Source organism: Hyposmocoma kahamanoa, unplaced genomic scaffold (genome assembly GCF_003589595.1).
Source record: "Hyposmocoma kahamanoa isolate Upper Pololo Valley unplaced genomic scaffold, ASM358959v1 78, whole genome shotgun sequence".
Lineage (NCBI taxonomy): Eukaryota > Metazoa > Arthropoda > Insecta > Lepidoptera > Cosmopterigidae > Hyposmocoma > Hyposmocoma kahamanoa.
The window spans coordinates 17,742,389-17,762,665 of NW_020653945.1; the positions used below are offsets into that span (position 1 = coordinate 17,742,389).

At 36.5% G+C, this 20,277-nt stretch overlaps 2 protein-coding genes across 2 annotated transcripts in view; one reads left to right on the forward strand and one right to left on the reverse strand.

Annotated features, from left to right (window-relative positions):
• The window catches only part of LOC113232857 (nicastrin), a 28,645-nt gene extending 23,281 nt beyond the window's left edge, over positions 1–5,364 (reverse strand). The window contains exons 1-4 of the mRNA XM_026467712.1: positions 5,227–5,364; positions 4,916–5,017; positions 4,528–4,723; positions 269–472 (exon numbers count right to left, since the gene is read on the reverse strand). Coding sequence (XP_026323497.1) covers positions 269–472; positions 4,528–4,723; positions 4,916–5,017; positions 5,227–5,293 — 569 coding nt within the window. The 5' untranslated portion in view covers positions 5,294–5,364. The remainder of the gene's footprint in view (positions 1–268; positions 473–4,527; positions 4,724–4,915; positions 5,018–5,226) is intronic.
• A 1,546-nt stretch (positions 5,365–6,910) lies between these two features.
• On the forward strand, positions 6,911–15,232 carry LOC113232942. The gene is made up of 7 exons (XM_026467856.1): positions 6,911–7,062; positions 8,066–8,281; positions 8,675–8,809; positions 11,766–11,903; positions 13,627–13,747; positions 13,828–13,940; positions 14,028–15,232. The coding sequence occupies exons 1-7, from the start codon at positions 7,039–7,041 to the stop codon at positions 14,880–14,882; spliced, it is 1,602 nt and encodes a 533-aa protein (XP_026323641.1). The 5' UTR covers positions 6,911–7,038; the 3' UTR covers positions 14,883–15,232.
• The last annotated feature ends 5,045 nt before the right edge of the window (positions 15,233–20,277 follow it).

Sequence of the window (20,277 nt, forward strand, 5' to 3'; positions counted from 1 at the left end):
GCCATGAAGTGGTCCCGAGTTGGGTCACCACCGGGCCGGAAGAAATATTTCAATGACCTACATTTATTACAGGATAACTAAATTAGAATCAAATCAAAATATTTTTAAACGGTGAAGGCAACCTTCCAGCACACAACGCACTCCCCAGTAGGCGTGGCTTGAAGTTGGAAGCATTTGGTTGGCGGACATATTATTTGCAAAACTTAAGTTCTGGTAATTTAAGTTTATTGGCTTTTATAACGTGTAAAAAATTAAAAAGAGACTTTACCTTTGATAACATTGTTCAATTTTTTCGATTTCTTTATAATTTGACTTTGGCAAAAATAACATAGGGAATGGCACATCCCTTCTAAGCATGTCAGTGCCTTTTTCATTCCAGACAATTCCTCCTTGTAACGATGATGAGCAAGAACTACCAGAAGCGGAATAGTACTCATTAGGACATCTTGATTCTTGGGTAAATGATGTAGCTCTGAAAACAATGACCGTTGTATATCTCCAGATACCAAATGAGGAGCAGCTTTAGGGTGCGTTTATTCAAAACGAATTTCATCGCGTAGCGACCGCGTGCTTCTACATGCCATGGTAAAATACGCTCTATTCATTTAACTTTTACGTTTTCAACTTAAATGAGCACCCCGGCCGCGCGGGCGAGTCTGGCATGTCTTTGGTCTTACGGCGGCCGCGCGGTTGTATTCTTCCGAGGAATTTAAAAGTTGTTGCCTAGGAACTAGAATTCAAATTCGCCAGTAATGTACATAAAAGCGTGGTAACAGGGCGATCATCGCGCGGCTGCCGCGCAAAAACATTCGCGTCGTGTATCTGGGCGCTCAATCTACTTCGCTACATCTCTCTCGTCTACATTGCCCTCTTCAAAGTTTTGGTATTGCTGAGCTACAGGAGCAGATTAAAAACAAGAAGATTCAAATATAAGTAACAATGAAGGAAAAGGAACCTCAGCCATGACTCTCAAGGTACTGTTTTATATTCTCTCTGTTCATACAATGTTTGATTTGCTTGAAGTACTTATACCACATTTCAGTACCACCTTTGACGGCTGGACATTTTTTTTAAGAGTAAATAATATATTATGCAGAGAGATTTTGAAGCCCTTGTTACTATGCCAGCTTTGTAACCACCTGTACATGTCGTCTTGTCCTGTACAAGCTTAAATTAATGGTACTGAAAGAGTTGAAGCGAGTGACAACTGATTCGCCAATTAATAAGCAGTATCAAACATTTTACAATGTAATTATCGTAATTTAAATGCCGTATTATGTTATGCCCTCATGCTCACGGAAAAATGAAGAACACAGGTTGCCAAATACCTACAACCTTAGAATAATAACGCATAGAAACCTAGCCCGCACACGCTAAGTGAGGCAAATTATAGGGTGCCCTATGGGTAGGGTTGCCAATTTGTGGGAATTTCCGCAAATTGATGGGAATTTCAACTAGATTGGGGATTTTGTGGGGATTGGCGCTATGTGGGGAAAATGTGGGGATTCTAACATTTGATGGTTTTGTTTAATCTAACGATTGATTGCATCTGTCGATGCATCGCTAGTTTCATCGTTATTGTTAGAAACACTGTGATGAACTACATCGATGTGTTTTTCAACATCGCACATCCCTCGCATTATTAACAAGCAGCTTAAATAGAATTATTATCAAATCGTCTTAGTTCTGAATTGTAAAATGGGAAATATTTGAGTGCATATCAGAAAACTCAATACATATAAAATTATGTTCATTATTCAAATAACTTACACATCTAAAAAAATATTTCACTACAAATAGAACAACTGTCTAACAAAACTAGTTTTAAAAAATAATTTAAAAACATGTATCAAAAACTAGACCACTGCTAATTTCTCAGTGTACAACGAAAGCGTTCATTTATTTACAAAAATATGGTTTACATAACAAAAATACTGATGGGTCATCAATTTAAATTAACTCTAAACGAAATAACACTTCTTTTAACAAAATTACCGTAATTTTTCTCAAAAGTTGCTCCATAAATTATCTTCGTTTATACAATGAATCACGTACAACAAATATGTAAGCAATTCATAAAATATTGGAACTAATTTGAACCTTTACTTTTCAAAGTTTCATTAATGTTGAATCTCATTAAAATAAATTAACGATTTAAGGTCATCTAATTTTATAATTGGCTTTACATTTTACATTCTGTTTACATTCACAGCAAACGTAATAGATGATTACATTTTGAGTTTCTTAATTCTTTATTATAATTATTTTTAAGCGACGTATTTGTAATAAATAATGAATCGAGATGTAGGGAATTTGTGTGGAATATTAAATTATTTTTGGGGATTTTGAACAATTGGCAACGCTTCCTATGGGCCTACACGAGCGGGCGGGTTGTTAGTGTTCAAGGTCAAGTTGCAAAATAAATTACGTAATGTGCGATAAATGGGTGTAAAAATAGATCAAATAAACATAAAATAGACACTAACATCACATTCCACAAGGAACTAACGCGTGTCAACTTGTATTTTTATGTAAATATTCACTAAAACAGACAATTAATTTCGTTGCAACAAAATACAAAAATGTTGCAAAGTAACGGATTTTGCTATTCTGTTGCAAAATAATTATATTACGTAATTTTTTGAGAATCGGTAGTATCGCGACAGTTGCAAAATTTCTACAAATGTCAAAACTTTCTACAAGTGTCTAAAAACACCGCCGCGACAACATAGTAGGGGATTTACGTTAGCTACTTTTACGGAATATATTTAGTATTTGCCTTCATTAGTTTCATGTGAAACATCATAATTCTTGTTCATCATACACTCATTTTAAAAAATTGTCTTGCCCAGATTCAAAAGTTCTTAACTAAACTTATTTCAGGGAACTAACACTGACTAAAAAAGTCATTGTCAGTTCTCCAAAGTCGTATATAAATAACTTTCACGTTCAGGTTCTTTATTGTTATCACGTACTTTTCATGTGTTTATCCACAAATAATATCAGGCTATTTATATAGTCAAATTCAATAGTCGCACTTAAACTCGCTTTTAGGTTTTTACTAATTATTTATTAATTAATATAATATTAATTTAATAATTAATATATGAATTAAATAAAAATTGGGTAGTATTTATTAAGGTGCCTACAGATTTGCCCGACATTGTCGATCGACAATGTCGACTGAGAATTATAGACGTTTTCGAGGAGTTTAAGAGCGCTTATTATGAATATAGCATTAATTTCCAAATCCAAGTATTTTCAAAAATTTATTTTTGGTAATCCATAAGGAAATGGCATTTATGTCTGAATCCACTACGGGCACGACTTTTCTAATTTCTAAATCCAAAATGGCGGGCACGATTTTTCAAATAATGGCAAGTTGGGTATCGTTTTCGAGGTATTTGGGGGCGCTCATTATGAATATAGCATTTATTTCTAAATCCAAGATGGAGGACACGACTTTGGGTACCATTTTCGAGGTATTTGGGAGTACCCATTACGAATATAGCATTTATTTCTAGATCCAAGATGGCAGAAACGACTATTCAAATAAAATCAATATGGGTATCGTTTTAGTTGTTATCGGGGTTGATGGTTGATGTCGTGTCCGCCATCTTGGATTTAGAAATGAGCGTCATATTCGTAATGAGCACCTCGAATACTTCGAAAATGATTCCCATATTGCATTTTTTTGAAAAATCGTGTCCGAATTAGAAGTGAGAAAAGTCGTTCCGCCATTGTTTATTCAGATATAAATGATAGAATTGAAGAGATATAATCCATTTCCATTAGGATTACCAAAAATTAATTTTTGAAAATTCTTGTCACTTGGCATTGTCAATCGACAGTAACAATCGACAAAATCAAGCATATCTGTAGGCACCATATTAACAGTAACGATCGAACAAATCGAGCAAACCTGTAGGCACCTTTAACTTAACAATGAGTTAAGTAAGATACAATTTCCCCACTTTTGGGGGAAATGTTTGTACATTATTTGTATATTTGTGTGTGTGCCGACAAGTGTAAATACAAGTTGCTTACACCTACATGAATTTGATTTTTGCCTCACATGTGACAGTTCGTTTGATATGAAACTGTCATTCTATGCATTATTATTCTAAGCCTACAACTAAAAATAATGTGAAAGCAGCTAGAAGAGGTAATAAAATTATTAACAGACTAAAAATGGTATACTGCAACACCTTGATAGAATCATGATAAGTATATGGTAATACAGACAGTTCACATTTTAGTATGTAGCTTCTGAATTTATTTCTTGTTCCAGTTTACATTATGCTATAATTAAGTAAATGTTAATAACATAAGAAATGTCAATTTTTAAGTTGTAAGCGTTCTCACATTCTCTTTAGAATGTACTATTGGTTTGAAAAAAAATGCTCTTCGTGTAAAATTTAATTACTAACCAAATATATTCAATGATTCTAGGCTGAATGAAAGTTAATGCAAACAACATATATTGCAGCTGGCAACATACAAGACTATTGAAAAAATGTTACTTACGGCATAGTGTCATTGTCATACAGCAAAACACCCGCCACATTAAGAGGATTACCCATAAGTATCTCTACTATGCCTGGAAAGAGCGCTGTACTGACCACAGCCACGTATGGCCCTGCATTGCCATTTGTTACCATCCATTGCGCATCCGCAATATTGTTTATCATGTGCACCACTCCTACAGTTCCAGAATATGATGCTGTAAAATATACAAATATGAAAATGCTTTCATCACTGTTTAAAGGTATAAGGATTTGAAAACTCCTTTCTTTTTTAAATAATCATTACAGTTGTTTGCTTAGTGTTAAAATATCTAAAATATGTAAGACAATTGTATTATATTGAATATCAGGATTCAGATATTTTGATACCCAAAAAAGTAAAAATTTACATGAACACCCTGATTGATGAGTCCCATTTAAACGTCTAAAACACGCAGCTCCACCTTCTATCGACGAGTATATCTGCTCGTGTAGTCTTTCACTGTGCGTCACTGAAAAAACAGATATTAAATAACTTTTTCTTTTACTGAGAGTCACAATTTTTAGTAGGATTCTCTTATACTCAATAAAGTAGACAATAGGCAGAATGTTATTCAAGCCTTTGTTGTATTCGTTTAAATTGCAAAGGTATGAAAATATAAAAGGAGCTTTATAAAATATATGGACGTAAAAAAATTACAAAAACAAAGGGTGTACTTACAGCTCAAAAAGGCACCTAAACATATAATAACTGAACGTAAGTTTAACTCCATTTTGCTACCGGGCATTGTGTTCACTTAATTCGCGTTATATAGTCATTATTTACTTTCGAAACTAGAAACAAACGCAAAAACAATGATTTACAACACGAACTCCACAAGCAACCATGACAAATCAATGACAAATGATGACAAACAGTAATGTCAAATAGTTTTTTTTTTTTAATGTTAGTTTCACGGCATCGGTATAAATTTATCAAGTCAAATCTTCAATTATTTTCCTATCTTTTTAAAGATCATGCCAAAATTTCCATTTTGAAAAAAAAAAATTTTTTTAGAAAATAAATAATTTTTCCGACAATTTTGCCTATATTTTTCTGTTAAACTATGGATGGAAACCATCTTTTTTTTTCCATCCTCTAAGATTTTTCCTTTAATTTTCCACATTTGACAGTTGGCATCTGTCAAAGATTTAAGATACTGACAGTAAATTATACTACGATGGATGGAGCCACTAAAAATATTTTTTTCCATTAAGATTCTTTTTTTCGCTGTTGTCCAATCGGACAACTTGGAATTTTACAAATTCAACAAGAATTAAAAATATATCTCTTTGCTCCACGCAGATTGATTGCAATGCAAGGTCAGTCAATAGAATTGACTGGTTTTCGAAGCTTCACTACGCGACACTATTTTCCTTAGACTATGGATTTTTTTTCCAATCTATTTTCCAAGTTATGCCACTAGGAGATTATTAAAGACGGACACTAGTAACATGGCGATGGGCGAGTTGTAGTTTTTTCAACTCGAGTTCTTAGGTTTTCGCGATTGTTACACATAGGAAATAAAACTATTACCGGATTTAAATCGCATATATTTGTTTTTTTTTGTGAGTTACCTGAGTTAATATGATTGCTAACTCGAGTTGACTCGCCTCGATGTCTGACAGACCACTCGCGAGTAGCGATGGGTGAGTCGAGTTATTTAATTCGAGTTACTCCCACAACGAGTAAACTCGAGCTAGTTCGGTTCGGTTCCCGCCGAGTCGAATACTTCATTCATACACCGCGTCGGCAATACGTTCTCACTTGATCGGTTCGGCGACTCGACCGCCGCCAGTCGTGTCCAACTCTTGTGAATCGTCGTCGGTTCGAGTTGTACCATAGTTGTACTCGCGACTGGCGGTTGATCTGTCATATTCGAGTTAAATTGAGTTGCATCTCGAGTTAACAGTCACGTCAACTCGAGTTGAAAAATATAATTCGTCCCAGTAGTGAGGCTAGTCATTACTCCGAGAGTGAGTGCGATGCGGTGTACAAATAACTCGACTCACCCGTCGTCGCTTGCGACTCGAGCGAGCTCCGAAGATAGCCGAACTGACACCAAGTGAGAACGAGTAGCCGCTGCGCATTGCGTGGCGTTTTATGAAATGAATGAAGTATTTGGCTTGGCGCGGGGTGGGTACGGAACTCTGTAACTCGACTTAACTCGTTGTGACAGTAAATCGAATTAATCAAATTAAATAACTCAACTCTAACAGCACTAAGTAACACATCTGCTTTTTTTAGTGCTAATTGATAACGAGAAGCTCTAGAAGGGAATAATTTATACAAAATATATTCGATTCTGATTTAGATAACGCAATTAGATTTTTTTTTAAGATAGAGCAACACCAATCAAGACGCCATTTTTATAAAAACGACAGCCAGCTGTGAGAAAATTATTCTCTCTTCTTGTATTGCCGCGTGTTGAGAAGGCGTTTTAATTACTAAGTTTAATTTCAAGTTACTTTTGCCTACACAGACTTCTTCGCAATGGCGGAGGAAACAGAAACGAAGGTTTGTTTACACAGCATATTACTTCTCAAAACCTGTAACTTTCATTGTTCAGCCTTGTCCGTTGGTCGATATTTTTTGCATTGGAAATAAACTTTGTATGTTCTTGCGATAAGATTAAATAGTGTTCCATGCACTACATATGTACCCGAACCGTCAATTTGCTGCAATTAGCTTCGCCAAATATGTTATTCCGTAATTTCGTTTACCTACGTAATTTTTTATATCATGGACGGTAGTCGTATTAACCACGTTGCTTTTCATTGCAAATTTTCGTTATTATTTTATTTTAAATATTCATGATTGAAAGTCTGTAATATTAATGTTCATGGACAAAAGAAATAAAAACCATACGACACCAAAGTCGTAATTATTATTGCAGGTAGCAAACAGCGTATATACAGGTGATTTTTTAAAGGTCACATATGTAAAATGTCTTTGTCTTAGATAAGTTTAAATAGTTTCTACACAGTTGCTATTTGTTTTTTGAATAAATAACTTACAAAGTAGGCATTTATATAAAATAGTTATTATAACAACAATGAGGGTTATTTTCATTATATCTTGGACATTTGATTTGTTTACCTATCCAAGGTTTTTATGATTAATAATAACACATCAAGGTTTTTTGTTAAGAGAATTCTTACATTAATTAATATATAATTTTTTTTTAAAGGAATTTAGGAGTGCCAAATGTCGTAATAATCACATATCTACCTTCATTATTACGTCTTTACAAGATGACGTATATTACAAGATTGTTACACATACATACCATTACCCTACTATGGTTCTACTGTGAGCCATTGGTAGTGAAGGCTGTTACAAAAAAGGATGTAGTAATGTTGTTGGTTGACAACTTCATACTATTCATTCATGTTCTTCTGTTTGTTAACTTTCTTTCATATTGTTGAGGAGATATTTTCTCCTGGAGTTGCTCCTAGATTTAAAAGAGATCCACACTGCCCAAAGCTAATACTGTTACATTGTACTTGTCATTTTGCAGATGGAAGCCTTACCAGATTTAGATGATTTACTGCAATGTCCCGTGTGCTACGAGATCCCTGCAGGGCAGATCTTTCAGTGTAATGAGGGGCACCATGTCTGTGGGCGGTGCAAGATGCGTTTGGACGTGTGTCCTGTCTGCCGTGCACTCTTCTTTGGCACACGTAACTATGCCATGGAAGAACTTATTGCAAATGTTAGAAAACTCCGAGCTTTTGTAAGTTGAACTCTTTTTCTTTATCTATAAAGTGTTATTTTTCAGCAATTTCAACAAAATTATATATATTCTGAGATAACCAATGACATGCAGGAATTTTAATTAAATAAATAAAAAAATTACATTTGTTATTAAAGTAATATTGAATTAATGAGGTTGTGCATTTATTTATTTTATATAAAGTGAGATGCAGTGACAGAAACTCCAGAAAAATAAGCCATCCTTTACATATAATAATGGATAATTATATATTTTCTTGTGAATGTGTGAGTAATTATAAATGTATTGTGTATATAAATAAGTATGACTAAAATTGCATATGCTGCCAACAATGCAGTACACTATCTACAATATTATGCAATAACACATTAATTAGATTGTTTTGTTGTTTAGAAATTGGGAGGAAAGGTGACTACACTGACAACAAGCACTGCTGCCTCTGACAGCAACTCTCCACCAACAGATGAAGCTGTTTCAGAAACAGAAGACAATCCTGAGGATGAAGACAACAACCACAATTTTGCTAGTGTAAGTCATCAGCTCATGTTATATTCTTTGGAATGCTTTCAAATATGTCTTAATACTATACTGTTGTTTTTATACTACTTATGTAAAGGCTCACTCAAGAAAATTGATCTTTAAAATTTGGGAACTTGGTAATTTTTCAAAAATTTTTCGCCATCTTCAACCCATACCTCCCCTCTGCTGGGCACGGGTCTCCTCTCAAGCGAGGAGTTAGGCCATGGTCTGCCACAAGTCCACTTGCTCAAATGAGTATTGGAAGTTCACACATTTTGCGAAGGTTGTGAACCCCAAAAAAGAAAAGAAAAGAAAAGTTGTTCACTACCTCTTCGACGTGAAGTTTTCCTTACAATGTTTTCCTTTGCTGAAAAGCTCATGGTAAATTTCATATTAAATTTAGCACATAAATTCCGAAAAATTCTGATGAGTCTGGATTCAAATTAATGACCTCTAAAGAGGCGGTAGGTCAAACCATTAGGTCACCACGGCTTTTAACCTTACAACCGCCACTGACAAAAACTAGTTTTGTGTCCTAGACGCCAAGTCTAGTGATGTGACATGTGAGTACGTATTAACTAGAATATACAAATAATACATGGTTTCATTGACATTTTAAATCATCTATGTCAGTGGAAAGGTTAAGTAAGCCTTTTACATCTGTAATTATTTCATATGGTATATTTTACCAATGATAAGAGGCCCCGCAGACTGTTAAGTTGGGTCCTTAATCAGTATAAAGATGTATGCAAGTGCGCATAATGTTATAATTCCTTATCGGCCGGTAAATAAGGTTGATGAGCTATTTGATTGCCTTCAAAGTCGTAAATTAGTATGGCTCTCTTGCACACGCACCCATTTGCCGATTGTTTAGTCTGCCAATGCACTCAATACTCTCGGTTTCTGTTCATGATCTTTTTTCCCCATTGCATAAATGAAATAAAAACATTTCTGGGATAATTTACCTTTCAACACACAACGGCTACCTTCAAGAGCAGCTACCAATTAGCAAAATTTATCGAGAGCAATCGGCCGACTGTTGTCTGCGCACTCTTTTTTTTATATATGATACCAAATGTCGGGACGAACAAGTCGTGCACCTGATGGTAAGCGACACGCCTGTCCGTAGCAGTGCCACTCAGAGCTTAAAAGCACAAAGATTTTCAGGGGCACCGCCATTGCGCCCGTTACCCAAAGGCGCGTTCCCATTATATTGTAACGTTTTATTTATTGTTAGACGACTGTCGCGTCTAGCCTGTTCCCATATCACAACTATCTGTCGTGACTGTGTCGTGAACGTTTATGTTATCGTTGAAAGACTGAGATGTCTAGCTGTTCCCACTAGATCGTGACGGCAATTTATCGCCGCACGTGCAGACAATAAAACGTGACTGCAATAGCAGCAGCAATTATCTTTAAGTTGTTCACATATAGTTAATCGTGTTGTACTATATGTGAACAAGTTCATTTAAATATACAACTCTTTAAACTGCACGACTATCTGTCGTCACGACATAATGGAAACTTGCCCTGAGACGTAAGTTGACAAGGCTCATATGCTTGTAATATCACCAGAACCCTTACCTTTCAAAACCGTAATACCGTAATGCTTACGTTACCGTTTAGCGGCAGAAAAAGATTAGGTGGCAGTACTACTCTGGACGAACTCTTTCACATGGAGCTTTACTGCTACTAATTAGACTGTTTAGTTGGCCCAGCGGTCTTGACATATCGGCGGATAGAAACTTGTATGGGCACTAAGAAACCATATCACTGCATTGTACACTTTTACGAGACTGTTTGAGTTACGAGAGTTACTGGTACGAGATGGTTTTCACCATCAAATCTCATTGCAAGTCTATCAAAAATTACTATCTAACATAGAAGATTCCAAAAATAAGACTTTGCAGACTTGGTTAACGGGTATAGTGCAAAAAGGGTGTCAATGAAATTAATGCACTGTAATATGTAGTGCAGGGAACCCTGTATATGATAATCTCAGTACAGAGTACTAAAAAAACCGATCTCAAAAGTACGTGGAATTACGTCTATTTGCCAAGCTTTATTGAAATATCCCCTAGTTCGCCGCTATACATGACTTGACATTGGAGATAATAAAAATCGGTTCTCACTACGCAAAGTATATTGAGAGAAAATCGCCTTGAATTGGAGAATAGTAAAATCAACCATTAAAATAATTGCTCCTTGTAGTAAAACTTAGGGGCTATTTATAAAAATGAATCTTCATGCGTGAACAGCCACCCTTAGAGGTGGATGATTTTCTTCCAAATTAAATGGGACCACTATGGAGGTACCCCCTTTCCAACAAAAGAAGAATCATGAAAATCGGTTGATAAATACCGGAGTTCTCGCGTAACATACATACAAAAAAAAACATGCAGTCGAATTAAGACCTCCTCGTTTTTTGAAATCGGTTAAAAATAGTTCTTTGTGTTGATAATAATAATAGCACCACACTAGGGAAAGCCTGTATCTGTGCTGCCATGGACACACACATAGACAACCACAATTTACCTCCAAACTCAGGAGAGAAATTAATGTTGGCCATACTAATACTACTACTACTACTACTACTACCTGCCCGGGCATCGAACCCGGGTTCGTCTGCGTGGCAGTGCAGCATGGTGACTGTACGGACACGGAGGCAGTTGCATATCTAGTGTTTATCAGTTCATATTCTTTATATACCCATTAAAAATATATTATAATACCTTATTAGCTTAGTAAATATTTTTTAGGATGAGATTTGATATATGGATTGGAATAATATATTAGCAATTAAAAGAACATAATCTAAATAATAATTTTTTTTTTAATTTTTTGCGATATCGTAATAAAATTATTTTCGTCGTTCACAATCGATTATTTGCGCGTATGCTGCTGGCTGACTATGGCTATATTTGTGCATTATGACGTATTATGCTCTTTTCTGTATTGTTTCTAGCGCCCAGCTTTCCGGGCTCCTCAGGCTTGCAAGGGCCTTTTCCGTTGCTTGTGCTGCAAGAACGGCAACGCAGAACGTCTGCCCGCCGCGCGCCTTCTCAACCATCTGCGCTATTATCATGCTCCTGAACTTATTGAAGTAAGTTTGTGATTTGTCTTATAAGACTGATAAACTAAACAAAGCAAACAATCCAAATAAGGTAATTAGGTTAAACAAGTGTCTTCATTGTAACTTCGTCGTCCAGAGGTTGAACTTGATGGCGTAGCTTCTTTAACTTAGCTTTGCTATGATTTTGAATAGAAAGATCGAACACACAGAAACATTTCGTCGACTCGGTGGGACTTGAACCAACATCCATGCTGCACCGTAGCATTGTTCTAACCGTCTGAGTCCGGGTCCAGTTACCGAGTCGTGGAAATTCTTCTATGTGTTTTTGTTATAGATGCGACGCTAGTGACATCTAGTGAGAGATTTTTGAATAACCTCAACGCAGCCGATACCTTTACAGGTACCACAACTAACGCGTATGTAGCTTTTCGATCAAATGTATTATGGTGCATGTACATTACTTCCGAAGGATACGCTGTCGACGCGCTGTTTACACCGCGTTGTTTGCCGCCTTTACAAAGTCCTTATTGCTAAGGGGCGCGGCCGTGGACACGGTGAAACGTGTTCGGTCGACATCGCTTGACGAAGGCGACCATGTCGCCTATGGCCTTATTCAGAGTGACGGCGGGCGCGGGTGCGTGTAAATCAAATGTACGTAGACGCTCCTTGCGTTCATAGTGCGGTCACGCGCGCCGGCGCCCGCGAACGCGGGTGCGCGCGCGTCTCGCGGGTAGATCTATTGGCTAGGTCCGCCCATATCTTTCACAGTGCTCGTTCTTGCGTCTGTTTGCGATTTCGACATATAGATCTACCCGCTCGTAGCCGCTTCGACACTGAAAGGGAAGACGCCAAGACCCGCTCGCCCGCACCCGCCGCTTCGCCCGCGCCTGCGCCTGCACTCTGAATGAATGTAAACAAAGGGGATAACCTAGTAAAAAATACATTTTATATGTAGGAAATGAAACTATTTTTCCGGATTTAAATCGCGTATATTTGTTTTTTTAAACAAACCAACGTTTCGGGCTCTTTACAGGTCCCATGGTCACGGTTGACAGTAAACCAGTCACGGTTTACAGACCTGATACTGATGGATACGCGATTTAAATCCGGAAAAATAGTTTCATTTCCTATGTGTGACAATCGCGAAAACCTAAGAACTCGATGTACATTTTATATGGTAGTTCCCTGTTTTTGACGATAATAAACGTTAAAAACTCTGTTCAAGATGTTTTTGACGTTTATTAATTAGATGAAACTTAGAACAATTAATGTTTTGCAGTATGTATTTTTACTTGCGTTCGTTTAACACAATCATTATTATAAAAGGCTGTTTAAGGTCGTAAATAATTTTATGACACTGGTAACAGAATCGGGGTCAAAAACATTTTTCTCAAACTCGAATGTTTTCTTGTCTGCGTAGTTAGTGCGTTTGTTAAATTGTTGTGTTATTGTTAAAGTATTTGTTTATTAAAATTTTAGAATGTGAGAACCTCCTCCTTTTTCAATTCCGTTAAAAATAGTAGGTTGTAAGTAGGTAAGTAGGTAGTAAGTAGGTAACCTGCATTCACACTGTAATGACATTTCGTTGTTTACATTTTGGACATCTAATTATGACTTCATACTATATTACACCGGGTAGCAGGTTGCCTGACGACTTGGTGTAAATGCGCCATTAGATTTGCCGCACAATGGACCACCATTTGAAGTATTTGTTTTATGAATGACATTTTTACTACCGTATTTTTTTTTACAGGGTTCAACAGAGAATGGGGAGTATTTACAAGCGTGGCAGTTCTCGACTGAGCCAGGTAGAATTGTGACTGCTGTACGAGTGGCCGATATGGGCGTTTTCTTTTTAATCATTGAAATAAATGGTAAGTGTTTTGTTGGTTATCCTGAGTACTACGGTATACTGAAATTATTGAGTATATTGTTCTGTTTGTTTTTTTTATAGCTGACTCAGTGTACGCCTGGTTGACGATGGCATCTTCACCTTGGGTTGCTCATGAATTCTGCTACACTGTTACCATTTCTGGTAATGACAGAGAAGCTATATTTTCCGACTGCGTAAGTGTCTTCTTATTCCTTAAATCTGTAAACTACTTTCTTTTACCTGTTAGTTATTGGATTTTTAACGTAATGTATTACTTTTAGGTATGGTCTGTAAGATCGTGCGAGGGTTCTCTAAAGAAGCGTGGTCACTGTTTGCTAGTGAACGGTTCGGACGCGCGAGCGTTAGTTGCGCCTGCGTCGATCAGCGGCAAGCTGTCCATCCGACGCGTGCCCACTGATCAAGTGACCAATCAGACGCAGCCGCGCGCCGTGTTGCGCGTTGCCAACCGCGGCAGCGTGCGCGACGCCACACGGGCACCTGTCGCCCAGGATTTGGAACCTTTCTTGCAAGACCTTCAAAACGATGTCGCTAGACTCTCCCGCGCATTTGTACGACTCGGTCGGGAAGCAAACGCTCTGGTGCGTGCAGAAGTGCAATCTAGAAATGATAATAACAATAGGAGTAACCAATCAGCTGCTGTAGAGCGACCCGTGGTGCCTCCATCTCGTCCAGTGCCGCCGCCATCACATCCAGTGCCGCCGTCGCCATCACGCCCAGTACCGCCACCGTCATCACGTCCTGTACCGCCGCCGGTGGCACCTCCCGTCGCCCCGCTGCCTCACATACAGGAAAATGAACATGTCCATCTGTCTAGGAACGCTCGTAGACGTATGCGTCAGCGGGTGAGAGCTGCGTTGAATGCGTCGCAGTCCCCGCAAGAGCGCACTACTTCTGCACCTACACAAAACGCGGCACCTCTGCGGCCTAATCCTCCATCCGCTCAAAGGCAAAACGGCCCCACTTCCAATGCGTCAATGCCAACTTTCTTTAGTGGCTTCGCTATTGTGCAGCCAGAGACGCCGCCAACGCAGCCGCCTAGCGGACCATCGAACGGCCTTCCAAATAATGAAAACCAAACACGCGCGAGCAAGAAGAAGCGTCGCCATCGCAGATAAATAAACATTAGATAAGCAAATGTAATTAGTATTCAGGGATAATACTTAGTTGACATGAAAGTAGTGACTACAGGTTTTTGGAGTCTCAAAACTTTCTCTGGGGTCGACTCGAGTTGGCGAATCGAGTTTTCGTCTCGACACCGCAAATCTTACAAGTGCTGTGATATTGATAATGTATGGCATTTTTGCGCCTGCTGATAGACAAATACCTACTTAATAAAATAAATCCCCCAGGGAAAGATAAATTTTAAGTTGTGATTTTTAAATTAGAATTAATTGTTATGAATTGATATTGATGTGATTTCAATGAAACTAATGCATTTTGTGGACTGTTTTTGATCATGTTGACATAAAAAAAAATTAACAAATTGACTAGTATAATAATGATGTATAATATTATAATTATTATTAATTGATGAACATGCTTGTTTATGTAATCGTGAATTTCGATGTAGTATGCTACGTCAAAGATACAATACACGTTATCATATGTATTTGAACGATGTTAGTTATTGTCTAATATAAACATAAGAATACCATTCTGTTGTTTTTGTGCTAATTAAACATACATCGCACATGAAACAAATGTAGTCCTAACTCAAAATCGTGGAACTGAGAAGACACTATTTAAAAGTTCAAAGTAATTGCGAAACCAAGAAATACATATTTTCGTATATTTTTGTCTGGATAACTATCAGATTATTCGCAAGAAGAAATGGATCTTCAGTCAGTCATCAGTATTTTTCCAATTTTACATTGTTTTCTCTCAGTTCTACAATTTTGAGTTACGACAGTATTTAATTTCATGTTCAATATTATCTACAAGAGACTTGACAAATGGGGAAATTGAAAATTTATATCATCAACACAAGCCTGGTATAATTAGAATAAAACGGCCTTGATACTTGGAGCTTCTTGCGAGTTTTTAACAACAAAGAAACTATATAATCACGGTACGGAAAACTAATTGCGCAAGTTCAACTTGCACTTGCCTATTTTGATCTTTTATACCAGATTATAAAGGCAGCGAATAAGTATGAATAGTTTTCTTTTTTTTCTTTATTTATTTAGGGGCTTTGATCGTTATTGAACATGTCAACCCCATTAGCAAAACAATACTTCAAGAAAACACTTAATAAAATCCAGTCAGATAAATTAAAATACTACCTAACCAAACATGTATACAAAATCTTCGCAGCACTACATGTTGGTTCTGACAAAACGGATTGAAACAACCCAACATTAAATGTACGGAAACCAGCCTGTGCAAATAACCTCGCCATGATAGGTGCGAGATTAGCAAAGGACATAATAGGAATTTAGTTTATTGTCCACCAAGTGAAGAAACCATCTCAAAAACCCATAGGATTTCGCTACTTTGAAATCGACACGTAGTTACTCTGTCGCAAATATTCAAACAAAATTTTAAAAGTAATGCACCTGTTACCATACAAATTGTGGTTGAGGCAACCGGTGGCAGTGTCCGATTGCCGCAACCGGCGACTGTGTCTACTTCATCGTCGCTTAAGACCGCGGCGCCTATATGATTTATAACAAAACCCTTACACTATTTTTTCCATCCTCTAAGACAAAACCCCTATTTATGTGACTTGGATGTCTTCAGCTCCCCCTTTTTAATAGACTACAAGTTGTACACGGCATGCGTTGCAACGTCACATGATATAAGCAATACTCTTTGGTCACATGAAGAAAAATCTGTCATAATATGTACCCATATGACAGATTTTTCTTTTTTTAAAATATTTAAAGAATATCATCATGAAGTATTATTTAATTGGTAACCTGAAATATTCTTTAATATTTCGCTCTTGTCACCTAACATAGTATTATCTCAAAAATGGCGTTATTTTATCTCAAAATTGCGTTATATTAACAATTTATCTCCAAAATTAGCTATATTGATGTGTCATTCATATAAGATTTAATTTCAAAATGATAGGACAATACTGTCGCTTTGAAACTAAATAGTTAGTATTAACATAGATTATAGCCATTTTGAGATAATACTATGTTAGTTGTCATGTGCGATTTCACGATGATATATTCGAGTAATTAAATAAAAAAATTGTCCCCAAAATTTAGTACAAAAAACTTACCTGAAAATGACTGATTTCGTTCGGCCTTAGACGAAACTCGTACTCAGAAGTAGGATCTAATACTTCAGAAACTTGTGGGCATCAGATGAATAATAATTGAGTGCATACGGGGCAAATAATATACAAACACTGTTTTATAGTACATAATGACGTAGTCATCAACAGGTAGGCAGTAAGAAATAAAAACTTCATTTTTGACTAAAATTTGGTAGGTCAAATTTGTACAATAAAATATCTTATCAGAAGAATTTTTAATTTTGCTTGGTCAACCTATACCAGACTGCCCCTGGGCGAACGGCGGCACGCGAGTAGGGATATTCCAAGCAGGAGCCTAGGAGTTCCTATGTATGTCGGCGAAACGACCGATTACTATAAAATCTTGAGTACTCCTGATGGTATGTGTATTATATTTTAAATTGTGAAAGTTTAAACAGAGCCCAGAAAGTTAACACTCGTGTCTATTTGTGTGTGAATCATACACAATGTTCAAACGATTTTGGGTGGCAATAAAATAGAAACAAAGATAATATTAACATTTACAATGTGACTAAAAAATAACCTGTATATGGTTTAAATAGTCATTAGGCACATTTAAATTTAGAATTTCAATATAAAAAAAAGTCACAGGCTATGATTGTGGGAAGTGGGTATATGCGTGGGATATTGCATCTAGATTCTGTCCCACCTATAGCGTATAATTCCACGCCTATTGCTTATGCTTCTATTGCAACTAGTCTTGGCTTGCTTTTAGATTGTAATTTGGTTTGGACTCCACATATTAATGAAGTCAGTCGTAAAGTCCATTTCTCCTTGCACTCACTTAAACGCCTCCAAAACGTTTTACCTTTAAAAACCAAGATTTGTTTAGTCCAAACACTTATTTTGCCCCTCTTAGACTATGCTGATTCCTGATATTTGGATGCTACTGAAGAACTGCTAAATAAGCTTGAACGACTGCAAAACCTATGTATAAGGTTTATCTTTGGGTTTTGTAAATATGACCGAATTTCACATTTCCGCAGTCAACTCAAATGGCTTCCCATCCGTCTCCGCAGGAATTTGCATAGTCTCCATTCTTTACAATATTTTACATAACCCTGTGTCTCCCGGGTACCTGAAAGAGCGTTTCAGCTTCCTTAGGTCCCAGGATAAACCCTGTCGCTCTCTTGTTAGGTTCCAGTTATCTTTTCCATGCTTCAATTCCAGTTTATATTCTCACTCCTTCACTGTTCATGCGGTCATACTTTGGAATGCACTTCCTATTACTGTTCACGAAAGTAAATCGTTAGCTATTTTTAAAGTGAGAGTTAAAGAGCATTATTTATCTACTATTCCATCCATATATTAGGTATTATATTATAAAATATGTATTTATCTATATAAGTATTTATATAATTTATAACAATTTAATATTATTATATTATTTTTATGTTATTTTTTTCCTTGTTTTGTTGTGCACATATGCCCGTTCTTTTAATTATAGTGTCCTGTATTTAGGTCTGCAGGAAGAAATTTCTATTAGAAATAAGCAGAGCCTTTTGTTTTTTGATTTCGCTTGTATTCTTTGCGACTTGTTGTATTTTTCCTGTACAATAAACTATTAAATAAATAAAACTAAACTCAACTAAGAGTATTGCTTACATAGGTGACTAAACTGATAAGAAAGATGAGAAAGACTATAATAAAATTAAAAAAAGATCAATTGTAGCGACTGCTGCGGTTGGCTACAGGTAGGTCTATATTGAGCATGTGCAGCTGTGTAGGATTTTATATATATCATTTGCAAAAAATGCCCTCAGTCCCGATTATTTCAGTTTCGACCTACTGTGCACCGTAAATCATTACCGTGTTTTCACATTAGAATTATGCTGCTGGCTACCGTGAGTACAACACTCTTATCCACAGAGTACTTTAAATACAGCATCAAACTGTTAATGTTTGAAGTGACCACCACCAATATAGGTATTGTGTATTTCTATTTTACGTAAGAGGTGAACCACGAGAGGAAATAATTGCCCATGGTCCTTCTAGGTAAACCAACCTGGTGGTCCACGGGCACGAATCGGAAACTCACATCTTATATAGTGTGAGCACTGGCAGTGGTCAGTGCTGTATATTATTGGTTAAAAAACGTACGACTTTGTTTCCTTGGCGGTAGGTTTAGGAACGACACTTATCAACTGTACAAGTTGTCGTGCCTTATCAACTCAATACTTTATACTCTTTTTACCTCTAGTAGGCCTAACAGCTCGAACATAAGAGATAAAAACCAGAATTACGTAAAAAAAAACGCCACATTTACTTGTAATTATGATACGAGTGGTGCATTAAAGCGCCATCTTTTGAAATTTATAAAAAGTATGTGGTATTTTTACTTATCACGCCATCTGGCAACAATTAACAAAATTATTACATCAAATGACATTGATTGAATTCCTCCAAACATATTGAAATGTGTATTTAACATTGAATTATATTTATTCCATCAAATTAAAATAAAGTCTTACATATTTATATTAATACTGATTAAAATAAGAAGTTTAACTATTCATTTATATTAAAAGTAATTTAACAGCGTTTCCTGCGGAAGAACTGCAAACGCTTCAGTGACTGTCAACGAAATTTCTAGAAGGTTTGCCTTAAGCGCTATAGAGTGCCATCTGTTGTTGAGTAGTAAAACTTGAACAAGACTTCTGTGCTGATGGTGTAACAAAAACTTCACCAAATACATGCTAATTTTAACGCTATGGCAACGGATAAAGATTGAATTTTCAAGAAATATTAGATTAGATTAGATTTAATTTTCGACAAAGGTTAGTTTCATATTCTGATGTTGCTTATTGAGCGAGAAATTAAATATACATGTGAAAAAGGTGTTTTTGAAATCGGAATTTTAAAAATATTAGGAAAAATTATCTCAGCGCAGCGAACGAAATGAGCGAAACTTTCATGACGTCCGCTTAAATTACGCAATCCACAATAAGAATTACTCGGCCGTTTCTAATCGATTAGCACGAAATTTTAAATAGCATAATGAATTACAGTTTCTCAGACCGTACGTGACGTAGCTCAAATTTTGAATATTGGCCTGTGACTTAACTTCACGTATATTCAATGTACTCTGTAGACCTAACTGAGAATTAGCCACGGTTAAAGGTCACCGTCTTGTGGGAAAATAATTATAATTGTAAACTTTAGCATGCGCAAATGTGCACAACTGTGAAAAAAGAAAAATAACTATAACAAGGTAGGGAATGGACATTTCGCTTAGTTAAAAG

Excerpts from the sequence above, each read along its gene's own strand:
- LOC113232942 (XM_026467856.1), top strand. The coding sequence starts at position 7,039 with ATGGCGGAGGAAACAGAAACGAAG. Across the intron at positions 8,282-8,674 it reads TTAGAAAACTCCGAGCTTTT|AAATTGGGAGGAAAGGTGAC; the intron begins GTAAGTTGAACT and ends TTTGTTGTTTAG. Across the intron at positions 13,941-14,027 it reads AAGCTATATTTTCCGACTGC|GTATGGTCTGTAAGATCGTG; the intron begins GTAAGTGTCTTC and ends TATTACTTTTAG.